General features: G+C 33.2%; 2 protein-coding genes across 2 annotated transcripts; both read right to left on the reverse strand.

The window, feature by feature from the left end:
- Nucleotides 1-1,507: 1,507 nt before the first annotated feature.
- Nucleotides 1,508-2,396, reverse strand: LOC145582232 (protein LURP-one-related 11-like). The gene is made up of 2 exons (XM_081639239.1): nucleotides 2,049-2,396; nucleotides 1,508-1,934 (listed from the first exon to the last, which is right to left on the reverse strand). Exons 1-2 carry the CDS (start codon nucleotides 2,292-2,294, stop codon nucleotides 1,563-1,565), a joined length of 618 nt encoding a protein of 205 aa, XP_081495365.1. The 5' UTR covers nucleotides 2,295-2,396; the 3' UTR covers nucleotides 1,508-1,562.
- Nucleotides 2,397-10,233: 7,837 nt separating this feature from the next.
- LOC145582242 (uncharacterized) lies at nucleotides 10,234-12,354 on the reverse strand. The gene is made up of 2 exons (XM_081639249.1): nucleotides 10,817-12,354; nucleotides 10,234-10,529 (listed from the first exon to the last, which is right to left on the reverse strand). Exons 1-2 carry the CDS (start codon nucleotides 11,928-11,930, stop codon nucleotides 10,486-10,488), a joined length of 1,158 nt encoding a protein of 385 aa, XP_081495375.1. The 5' UTR covers nucleotides 11,931-12,354; the 3' UTR covers nucleotides 10,234-10,485.
- Between the last annotated feature and the right edge of the window lie 230 nt (nucleotides 12,355-12,584).

Genomic DNA, 12,584 nt, shown 5'->3' on the forward strand with positions numbered 1-12,584 from the left:
AAAAAAGAAGCCCAAAATTGTACGTGTCCAGCCATAAAATGTTCAATAAAATTGTTGTAGTAGGCCACGCTAAATAGGGCCATAGTGCTATAGTTCCCACCGGGCACATGCAAACATTTCCATCAATGAATGGAAAATACTTGGTCCAAATTCAACTATTTTTAGGTAAATGACTAAATGCTTCACTCAATACATAAAATCAATACATGTGATCAACATTAATTTATGATTTCTCAACTTTGCTTTTTTGTTGAATTCTATTGTCTTTGTCAACTAATTAAATTCTCTTTAGTGAGTAGAATTTTTAGTTAACTATGAGCTTAGTCGTCATTAGATATCATATTACAAGTGGATATTCTTTTAACTTCCACGAAAGAAGTAAAATTATAGAATAGTTATTGAACTGTTTTTTGATTAACACTTAACTTTTTTTATTAAGACTTAATTTTATTTGGTCATCTATGGCGATACCTTTTCAATTTTTGGTTCTTCATAAAGTCAAAAGTTACTAAACATAGTATTAGTAAAATTGTTTTTTTAAGAACAAATCTATTACTTTTAGGTGTTGGTAGATTAGTAGCATCGTATTCGAGGTAATACTTCGTATATGATATGGTTGCATGTAGACATTGAATACATATTCTAAGTACGTATGACTTGATAATTTATTAATTTATGACAAAGTCATGTGTCAATTTATATTATAAAGTATTATTAATGCTTAATATAGAGTAATTCTTAATCTCTCATACTTTTAATCTTTCAAACTTTTAAAAATTTTTAAAGTAAAAAAGATTTTTTGTTGGAGAAGTAGCTTTTAAAAGTCATACAGAGTCAATAAATTGCTTTAATTATGTTACCAACTCTTGTAAGTCCAATTAATGCAACTCTAACTCGTCACTGGACCTTTTCTTACCTTGCTCAAGCTGTTGTTCTTCGAACCAACCTCTCATAAGATTTGCTCATGTCTTCGATTCATTAAAATTGTTGTTACTATTCCGAAAATTAATTCAAAAAACTTATATTACTTTAATCGTTAACTAACAATTTAATAAAGTTTAACGGGTAACAATTAGCGTACATAATATATTAATATCTACTTTCATCGATCATATCCTTTAATTAATCAAGGATAATTGGATAAAGATAGAACAATAAACTGAATTCAATCTAAATTGCATAGGTTTAAACCAAATCTTTAAAAAATCAAGTCCAATTTCTCATTAGTATAAACAATTATACACAAACCCTAATTGATTAGGCCAAAAATTGTATACAAAAATAATTAAGGTTATGAAAGAACGAACAAACTCCATGCTTCCAAGCTTCAATTCTGTACAACATATCTACACGCCGATGGGTAGCTAGCTTATTCCTCACAGAATGTTGTGATGCTCGAAAACCGCCCCCTCGAGCAAGCAAACACACACTTCTTCTTATATGATGGACGATGTACATTGAGTTGATCATACGTACACCATTTCTTTCATGTATGAAATTTTGATCATTCTTTTTTTTGTTTTTTGGTGTTAGAAAATTAATTTTATATGGGTTTGTATAGGTCAAATCTTATGAGAAATCAAACCATGAACTACAACAAGTGAGATAATGAAGGCATTATCCATATTTGGTTGTACTTCCAAGCTTAATACGTCGTCTCCCAACATTACTCCGCTTGTTGATTGCTTTCTTTTAACCTCCGCAACCACAATTCCGTCTCCTCTAATAATTTTGAATTCGGATTTTTGAACACAACCTTGTATTTTAAAGCAAGAAAGTGCTTGAGATTCGTCGTCTTCCATTGTTACTTGACACGAAAATCCATCTCCGTTGTTGTTAAAAACCTTGCTTATCTTGTTAACTCGAAACCAAGGCTTATCGTTTTTTACTCTATCGTTTTTGTATCCACACCAATGCTCATTTAATCTCAATTTCTGCAAATAAGAAACAAATTTATTTAGTACATGTACATATTTGAAGTGCCCTAATTAAAGAAATTGAACATTGTTTGTAAATAGTAATGTATAAGTTTATAAATCAATTATTACCTTTCGAATCAAAGTGCTTAAGACTTTTCCCTTAAGATCCATGAGGAAAACTTGGCTGCTACACTTGGTGTCGTAATTATCGATACGATACACAATATTGCCCGTGGCATCATAGATGGTGCAACCATTGCCATTGAGTACTAAAGACTTCATCCAAACAGTAAACTTTTCGGTCTCTTCTTGAGACAACGAACGTGAAGGCGAAGCAGAAGGAGAAGATAAGAGATGAGGGTGAACTTTTGCCATGTTTAAGAATTTTGAAGTATAAGTGTTTGAAGTTGTAATTCAGAATTTGAGTTGTAAGTTAGGCTTAATAGAAGAAAAAATAAGTGAGCTACTTGTTGAATATATAAGGCTAGCAATGTAGATGAGCTAAGTTTGAATGTTCTCCATATATAACGGGGTGGTGTGGACAGCATGACAGTGCTAGGTAAACAGGTAGGACCCACAATGCTGGGTTTTATTGTAATATATTAATGTGGTGTTTATAATATTGTATTGGTGAAATGAGGCATTATTTGTTTGTGTGTTTGACCTTGTAAAAAAAATGTGTATGTATTGTATGATATAATACATGAGAATATTATTGAAGTAATAGTATAATAATTTTTGTCATGAATCATGGGGATTTGGGTATAATACTATTCAAATTTAATAATGTTGATTGTTTAACTACAAAGATATCATTTAAATAGGTGAAACAAAATCAATACAAATAAACGAGTTCAAACCATTAGTTGTCACATAATCTCATTTAGGGCATGTTCTCATTGACCGAACTCAGTTGAATTGAACTAAACCGAACTGAATTGAGCTGAACTGAACTGAACTGAACTGAGCTGAACTGAACTAAACTGAATATTTTATAAGAGAAGGAAATTAGGAGCTGAACTGAATTGAACTGAACTGAATTTCAACGTAAGAGAACAGACCCTTATTTATCACGAATTCTTGATTAAGGCGGACTTTTATTAAACTTATTATAAAACGGGTTAAAGTCATCCTAAAAGTATTTAAAATTACATACCCGTACATCTACATAAGTTACCATTTTTCTAACATATGTTTTACCCTTAAAAAAATCTTATAATGCAATATTAGATAATCATATTAATCTTAATATCATGTATCCATTAGAAAATACACATTAAAATACAATAAAAAAAATACTCGTTACAGATTAAATGTTACCCTTAAGGAGATTAAAATTATTATAAAAATTGTTAAAGTTACCCTTAAATTGATTGTCTTACAATAAAAGTAATGCAAGTTCGCCTTATATAAGACTTTTTTTAATTTAATTAATGCTTTATTTTATTTTTTATTTTTTTTAGGACTGCTTTATTTTATTTTACGGCTTACTAGTTTTGTCAATTTTTAGTTGTCACATTTATTTATCTATTTATCAAAAAAAAAAATTGGTGCAAGATCTATTTATCAAAATTAATGGCAATAAGAGGAGATACATATGAGGATTATGAGGGGAGTATTAATTTTTGTTTTATTGTTGTTCCACTGAACTTTATTCTCACCACTATATTGTCAAACACTCATATTTTTACTCCCTTTATCCCTTTTTTTTTACCCCATTGCAAATAATTGCGTCAAAATTTAAAAACTTTGATCATAAATATCCATTAATGTAAAGAGATAATATAGTCAAGTGGTGTCTTGTTGAATTCGTCTCATTGTGTATTTTATTAATATCAAGTTTTTGTATTTTTTACAGGTATAAAATTTGAGTTATATACGTTATAAGACACATCTTGGGAACCATGAATAGTCAAATTGGGCAAAAAAAAAAATAGGAACAAGGGAGTATTAAGTAATGGTATGAATAAGTCAAACCACTAAAAGTTACTCAAAATCTAAAGTCGAACACACCCAAAAAGATCAAGCTTTTAAGATGGTACTCCCTCCATTACATTTTATTCTTTATTTATATAAATACTTTATAGTCAGGTTTTACAAACTCTGACCATAAAAACTAATTATTACCTTTGTTTCTTATTATTTGCAACAAAAGAATTTTTATGTCTCACCAATTCACCAAATAACACCCTTGTTGCAAATAATACGGAGTAAGAATTTTTATGTCTCACCAATTCATCAAACATCAAAACTATATTAAAATATTAATTTTTTGAAAATTTCTATTCATATCAATTAAATGTACAAGTATTTATGATCAAAGATGTATATTAAAGATTGTAAAATCATAACATAAGAAAAAAATATTAAAAAAATCTCAAGTCTCAACAAGAGGAACGCTGGCAGATCCAAGGAAGGGGCCTACCAAAGGCTTGGACCACCCAAATGGATTAAGTAATAATGGGTTGTTAAATAATGTTAATTGTGCACAAGTCAAAATTAAGCTTAGTTGCCCTAGTTGGTAAATTTTGGGTACCATATATACGCTGTTGCATATTCAGTCAAATTTGTTGAGTTTCAATCCAGCGTTGCACGTTGCATTTGCAGCCCATTACTTGCGAATTTTTCTGTTGTTCTTAACCTTGACGGTTTTTTATTATGTTAATTTATACTTCGTATAAAGTTATACCACTTTCTACTTTTTATATGTTAATTTATATCATTTTCTCTTTTTAGTTGTAGTTTGTCTAATATTACCTATTTTATACTCTATCCGTCTCAAAATATTTGACACAATCAAATTTATGTTAATGTATTAGTTTGACTTTAATTTTATATAATTAAGGGTCTGTTCACATTTACTGAACTGAGCTGAACTGAACTGAACTGGTTGGAGTTAAACTGAACTGAACTGAGCTGAAATGAATATTTTATAAGAGAGAGAAATTAGAAGCTGAAATGAATTGATTGGAGCTGAACTGAACTGAACAGAACTAATTGGAGTTGAACTGAGCTGAACTGAAATTAAGTAAATGTGAACATACCCTAAATATTAATAAAAATTATTTAATAGAACTTTATATTAATACATATCTATCAACATAGTTTATGATAAAATATATTTTTATTATGTTAGTAAATTAAATTTTTTTGGTCAAAGTCTTGTAAAAAAAAAGTCAAAGTTAATACGTGAATAATGAAAAAAGTCCAATATCACATATATTCTAGGACGGAGGAAATAACATTTAATATGAGTAATTTATGTCACTTGATGCTTGCCCCAAAGTTTGTATATTTGTAATATCAAAATTCGCCCCCTACGTGCACATCTTCATTTATTTATAATAAACTTTAAAAACTAAACTAGTTTTTATTGCCATGGGCAATATCTCGACTCAGCAGCATAAAGTTATAAGTTTAGCAAAATTACGGAGTAATTAAGAATGGTTAATGTTGAATAATATTAATAAGTGAATGAAAAGTTTTTATGATGAGTCGAGATATCGCCCACGCCAATGATAACTAATTACTATATACTATTAACCCTTCTTAATTAATATTTAATCCTCTAACTATATACTATAAACTCCCTTTGTCCCAACTTAATGTACTAGACATGAATAAATCAACCTTTTCTTATGTGCTGGCACAGGAGTAAATTAAACTCTCATGGTAAATCTAAATGCAATCAAACTACGATTGGGTTTGATTTCTATCAAAACTCAAAACAAAGATACTAATAATATGATTTTAAAATGTGCATGAAAATCATTTAAAGATAAAATAAGCGTATAATTATTTATAGTATTCTGCACGATCCCTCCCCCTTAGCTCAGATAATTGTATAAAAGATGCGTCTTAATTATGGAAAGTGTATACGAGTATACGACCTACCACATGATGATTGTATTATACATATATAATATAATTATAATAATCTTGCCAAAAAAAAAAATATAATTATACTCCAAACTTCCAAAGTTTTGGCTAAGATAGTGAAGTGGTGGATATGTAGAATCTGCAATTATTGCGACGGAACAATTTATGTTATTCACGTATATACAGTATGTAGCTAAAACTCTAGAAGATGTTAGGGTCCATATTTTGATATAAGCAAATTCTTTTCTAAATTGTTTTAATATACGTATTGGATATGATTTGTAATTTTGGATAACTGGGACTTTATTTTTGTCATGGGCCTTATGTTTTTTAATTTATTTTTTCTATTAATTTTTGTCGATGAAAATAGTAATATGTAAGAGAATAATTAATCTTTTTATGTCCAAAATTTATTATTGCATTAATATTGTAACGTATGTAAACATTGTTCAGGTCAAGTTTAACTCAATTTGGTGAAAGTTGTTGCAAGAATAACAACAAATTTAAGGAAAAAGGAGATTAATTTTTGTTTCTGTTTATTTTGTAATTATCAACACATGAGTTGGATTGGAGAAATACTAGTCAATGATTAAGCACTCAATATTATCTTAATACTACAAAATTCAATTAATGTGGATTTGAAGATAGTTGGCCTCAAACCAGATGATGATTCTTCCTATGTGAAGACTTGAAGAATAAAATATGAGGATGTTGGCAAATTCTATAGCAATTTATTCGGTACAATCAGATTACCCTTTTTTTATTTCATTTGAGATGATTTCAAATGAGCCAAAATAAATAAATATAAATAGTGTTTTAATTTATCGTGTGAATTGTCCATGTACACTTTGGGCCTGTTCACATTTACTTAATTTCAGTTTAGTGCTCCAATCAGTTTAATTCAGTTCAGTTCAGTTCAGCTCTAATCAGTTCAGTTCAGTTCAGCTCCTAATTTCCATCTCTCATAAAATATTCATTTCAGCTCCAATCAGTTCAGTTCAGCTTCAATCAGCTCAGTTCAGTTCAATTCAGCTCATTTCAGTTCAGTAAGCGTGAACTGGCCCTTTGTTGTTGCATGTCGTTGAGTTATACTAGTAATTGATTTAAACTCACTAGCAAGATTAGGATGGCAATCCAAGCCATAATAGAAACTCTATGGCTTATTCGGCCATAATAAGCAAATGTATACATTATCATTCCATTAACATTTTTACATTTGTGAAAAAACACACTGTTAATGTCCTTTCTTTGTTTCAAATTAGTTGAAATGTTTTGTCTTTTAACATTATTAACAAACTCTACTCTTATATATAGTTCATAAATTAAAACTTATGTATCTTGTGGTATTTTTCTCTCAACGTATGTGTATTTTCGAAATATCAACTTTTTATAGTTTTCTTATTGAAAATTGGAGATATATGGTTAATTAAATATATGCATTTTCAAACGTAATAAAATAATTGTGTATCAAAACTGTTAAACTTTAATAAACAAATTAGGAGAAAACGGCTTGATGAGCCTTTACCATTAAACACGAATATATAGGCTTACAACATTAACCTAACTTACCAAAAAACTCCTAACAAGATATATACAAATATATTCACAAAATATATCCAACTTAACATAAATATATCCTAACACTCCCCCTCAAGTTGGAGCATGTAAGTCACGAATGCCCAACTTGTTAAGCAAAAAACCAAACTGACGCTTCCCAAGAGCCTTTGTCAAAATATCTGCCAACTGATGACCTGTAGGAACATAAGAAGTGGCAAGGTTACCGGACACCAACTCATCACGAACAAAGTGACAATCTACCTCTATATGCTTAGTACGATCATGGAAAACAGGATTTTTAGCAATATGAAGAGCAGATTGACTATCACAATATAATTTCATAGGCTTGGGATGCAAAATACCAAGAGAGAATAACAAGGATTTCAACCATTTCAACTCACAAGTTGTAACCGCCATAGCACGATACTCAGCTTCTGCAGAAGAACGAGATACTGTTGGTTGTTTCTTAGTCTTCCATGAAACAGGGGAACGACCAAGAAACACCATATACCCAGACAAAGACCGACGAGTGAGCGGACACGCCGCCCAGTCACTATCACAAAAAGCCGTCAAACACAAATCCTTCATAGGACGTAGCAAAATACCTTGACCAGGACTACCTTTGATATAGCGTAGTACCCTGATAGCTGCATCCCAATGTTGCACCTGCGGGTTACTCAGAAACTGTGCAAGAGTATGAACAGAATAACTCAACTCTGGACGAGTGACGGATAAATAAACAAGTCGCCCAACTAAGCGACGATACTGATCCGGTTGAGAGAATGGCTCCCCCTCGACATATGCCAGACGATGGTTCTGCTCCATAGGTGTATCAATAGGCTTACAACCTAACATACCTGCCTCAGATAATACATCTAAAGCATATTTACGCTGAGATAAAAATATACCTTCTGGACCACGAGCAACTTCAATGCCCAAAAAATACTTCAACACACCAAGATCTTTCATATGAAAACATGTACTCAAATACGATTTAAAACGAATAATCGCATCATGAGAAGAACCAGCAATAATAAGATCATCAACATAGACAAGTACATGCAGAGAGACTGATCCCTGAATATAACTGAATAATGAATAATCTACATACGATTGCTTGAAACCATACGATTTCAAGGAATTAGACAATTTAGAAAACCACTGTCGAGGAGCCTGTTTCAGACCATATAGAGACTTACGCAACCTACAAACCTTCCCTGGAGTAGGACAGTTATAACCTGGAGGTAACTGCATATACACCTCCTCCTCCAAATCACCATGAAGAAAGGCATTATGAACATCCATTTGATGCAACTCCCAATTTAAAGAAGCAGCAACAGAAAGAAAAAGTCTAACAGTCCCCATTTTTGCCACAGGGGCAAAAGTCTCATTATAATCAACACCTGCAACCTGTCGATTGCCATACACAACAAGACGACCTTTAAGTCGCTCTACTTCACCCGTAGATGTATATTTAATTTTATACACCCAACCACTACCAATAGCCTTCTTACCTGGAGGTAAGTCCTCCAATGTCCATGTGCCATTTCGTTCGAGAGCATCAATTTCTTCTTTCATCGCCTTACGCCACCCTTCATGTTTCACAGCCTCCCTAAATGAAGAAGGCTCTTTACCCTTTGTAACTGATGTCAAAAAACACTTGTGTCTCATAGAAAAATTGTTATAATCAACATAACAAGCTATATCAAATTGTTTACCTGAAGAACGTGATTGAGAGACGGGAGCAGTAGTTGTTGATGGAGTGGGGTCTATAGCCTGTCGAACAACCGTATTAGTCACATAACCACGGAGCTTCGAGGATGGGATTTTTGTACGATGACCACGACCTAAAACCTCAACATTACTAGGAGTATTACCCCTTGCCACGTCACTATGAGAACTCGTACTCCCCCTTAACTCAAGAGAGGCAGTAGCAACACCATCACCAATTGAATCATTATCAGGCACATGCAAATTGTTAACATCACCATGCAAAGAATCACTATTACCATGCAAATTATTAACCTCCACAGTAGCATGCATATCTTGCAAAGAGGCCACATCAGAAGCACTAACAATCTCACGAACAGGTGTAGGCACATGCAAATCATTATCAAAGTCTTCATCATCCCATAATCTAACTTGATTAAAATAATTTTCCCATTGTACTTTCTCCGACTCATCAAAAATATCAATAAAAGGGAAAGTATCTTCAACAAATTGCACATCTCGGCTTATTAAAAACTCATTAGTCTCTAAATCATAAAACCTCCATCCTTTTTTCCCATATGGATAACCAACAAAAATACACCGTCGAGACTTTGAGTCAAATTTATCCTTAGCACGCGAATTATTCACAACATAACTCAAACAACCAAATACACGCACTACATCATAAGAAGGAGGTTTACCAAACAAGCATTCATGAGGGGATTTTCCTTGTAAAATAGGAGTTGGAGTCAAATTGATAAGATGAACCGCAGCTAAAACACATTCCCCCCAAAAATACTTAGGTAATTTAGCTTGAAAACGTAAAGCCCGGGCAACATTTAAGATGTGCTTATGTTTTCTCTCTACACGACCATTTTGTTGTGCGGTATCAACACACGATGTTTGATGCAATATTCCTTTTTTATCGAAAAAGGACCTTAAACTCAAGAACTCTTGCCCATTATCACTTCTCAAAATTTTAATCTTTTTATTAAATTGAGTTTTAATCAAAGAATAAAAATTACGAACCAAATTTCCCACTTCATGTTTCCCAATCATCAAATATACCCATGTTGCACGAGAATAATCATCCACAATAGTAAGAAAATATCTAGCATGACAACTAGACGATACTCTATTTGGACCCCAAATATCACAATGTATCAAATCAAACAAACCAGATGCTTTATTCATACTCAAAGGAAAAGAGTTTCGGGGTTGTTTACCCATAAAACAAATATGACAATCAAACACACCACACTTTTTATTCATACTACTACTAGCTACTCCAAGTAAAGAAGAAACTACTTTCATCGAAGGATGACCTAAACGCCTATGCCATAACATACTTGCATCTGGAACCACCATAGAATTGACTTGAAAACTACGAGCACGGACTGGCCGGAAGAGATAGACCCCATTATACTGCACCCCCGCTCCAATCAGGTTCTCCAAAGTGCGGTCCTGAATAGTACATAGCTTGTTAGTGAAAAGAACAATATATTTTTGCTTTTCTAATAATTGAGACACTGACAATAAATTACAATTTAATTCGGGAACAAATAAAACATCGTCTAATATTAAACCATCACTCAATTTTATTTTCCCTTCTTTAGTGGCCGTAGTACTTTTCCCATTAGGCAAACCAACGGGAGATAAAATATCACGCAAATTATAAAACAAATTTAAGTCACCCGACATGTGATTTGATGCTCCGGTATCAATTATCCACTCATTTGAATTATACATACCGTGAGAATTATTTTCAGTTGAAGGTGGGGTTTTAGCACCCTTAATAGCACTCATAAATTGAGCCCACTGTTCATTACTCAAAGTTGGAGCACTTGTACGGTCAGCATCATTTATATCATCACCATTATTTTGCTTTGAGCTACTACTCATACAGCCAGCAAACCCACGACCACTAGAACCTTGCGCACGACCACCACGGCCACCTCTACTCGACCCACGACCACCACGCTGACCACCACGCCCACCAAAGTTAAAAGATTCGGGCCAGCCATGTAGATCGAAACACTTGTCCTTCACATGACCCTTTTTGCCACAATGATCACATACACGAGATTCACCACTACTCGACCAAGTAGTCCGACCTTGAGCCGTACCAGACGCAGCAAACCCAACAGCACCATCTGGACGATTATCATGAGCATCCGAGACGGTTTGCTTGCGTTCATCCGACACAACCTTTGCATACGCCACATTGAGAGAAGGAATAGGGTCCATCATGAGGAGAGTAGACACCACACTGCCAAATTTCTTTGGCTCCAAACCAATACAAAATTGATGGAGTAATTCACTCTCAACAATTTTAGCAAATTCAGGAGCAGCTGTACACGTACACTTGGGAATTTTGACATAACTAGCCAATTCATCTTGTAATTTTCGTAACTCACCAAAATACACCGCCACCGGCCTACCACGTTGCGTGCAATCTACAATTTGAGCCTTTAACTCTAGAATACGAGGGCCATTGCCAAGGGAATATCTATCCCGTAGATCATCCCACAAAGACTTGACATGGTCTGGAAATCGAACAGTTGATCGCACAGAAACATCCAATGTATTAACAATCCAAGCAACGAGCATTGAATTAACAATGCCCCATTGATCAAAATCAAGAGACTTAGCATCCGGCACCGTAATAGTACCATCAATAAAACCGAGTTTGTTCTTCGCACGGAGGTTATTGCGTAAAGAACGAGACCACTCCTCATAGTTGTCTCCTTTCAACATAATAGGGCTTATCACAGCCCCTGTACCTTCACTCGGATGGAGATAGTAGGCTGAAAATGGTTCGTATCGAGGGCCCTTAGGAGGCGGAACATCTTCACCACCAGGCATCACAACTCAAAAAGAGCAACAAAGAGCACACAAAGCGGAAGCACAAACCAGGAACACACGGAAACAATTTGGAAAAGAAGAACAAAGCTAGGTTTTGTGTTTGGAAAAGGAACGGAAAAAAAAAAAAAAAAAAAATCTCTAATTTAGAGGGCTCTTGATACCATGTTAAACTTTAATAAACAAATTAGGAGAAAACGGCTTGATGAGCCTTTACCATTAAACACGAATATATAGGCTTACAACATTAACCTAACTTACCAAAAAACTCCTAACAAGATATATACAAATATATTCACAAAATATATCCAACTTAACATAAATATATCCTAACAAAAACTTAGAAAAATACTATGGGAGTATAAATTTTCCACCAGAAATAGATAAAAAAAATCCGGCAAAGTATCAACGACATCTGCATCTAGCACCGGTCCACCCCACTAAAGGATGAACAAAAGAGGTCACCGGCCCATGCAATTAGCAAAAATATCGATGAGCAATATATGCAATAATACAATAGAAAAAGAAAAAGTAGAAAAAAATTGTGGAGTACAAAAATAAGGTAACCCTAAATAAAAATTACTAATAAAAACCATCATACTTAGACAATGAAACTACCTATTTAAAAATCACTTTCAAGAGAAAATTGTTGTTTGA

The sequence above is a fragment of the Chenopodium album genome, chromosome 2 (assembly GCF_948465745.1).
Source record: "Chenopodium album chromosome 2, dcCheAlbu1.1, whole genome shotgun sequence".
NCBI classification, from domain to species: domain Eukaryota; kingdom Viridiplantae; phylum Streptophyta; class Magnoliopsida; order Caryophyllales; family Amaranthaceae; genus Chenopodium; species Chenopodium album.

What these genes read in the sequence shown, in the direction of transcription:
- LOC145582232 (XM_081639239.1), bottom strand. Translation starts at nt 2,294, where the DNA reads ATGGCAAAAGTTCACCCTCATCTCTTATCTTCTCCTTCTGCTTCGCCT. An exon ending in TAAGCACTTTGATTCGAAAG is followed by an intron (nt 1,935 to 2,048) that starts GTAATAATTGAT and finishes TCTTATTTGCAG; the next exon opens with AAATTGAGATTAAATGAGCA.
- LOC145582242 (XM_081639249.1), bottom strand. Translation starts at nt 11,930, where the DNA reads ATGCCTGGTGGTGAAGATGTTCCGCCTCCTAAGGGCCCTCGATACGAA. An exon ending in AACTGAAAATAATTCTCACG is followed by an intron (nt 10,530 to 10,816) that starts GTATGTATAATT and finishes TGTACTATTCAG; the next exon opens with GACCGCACTTTGGAGAACCT.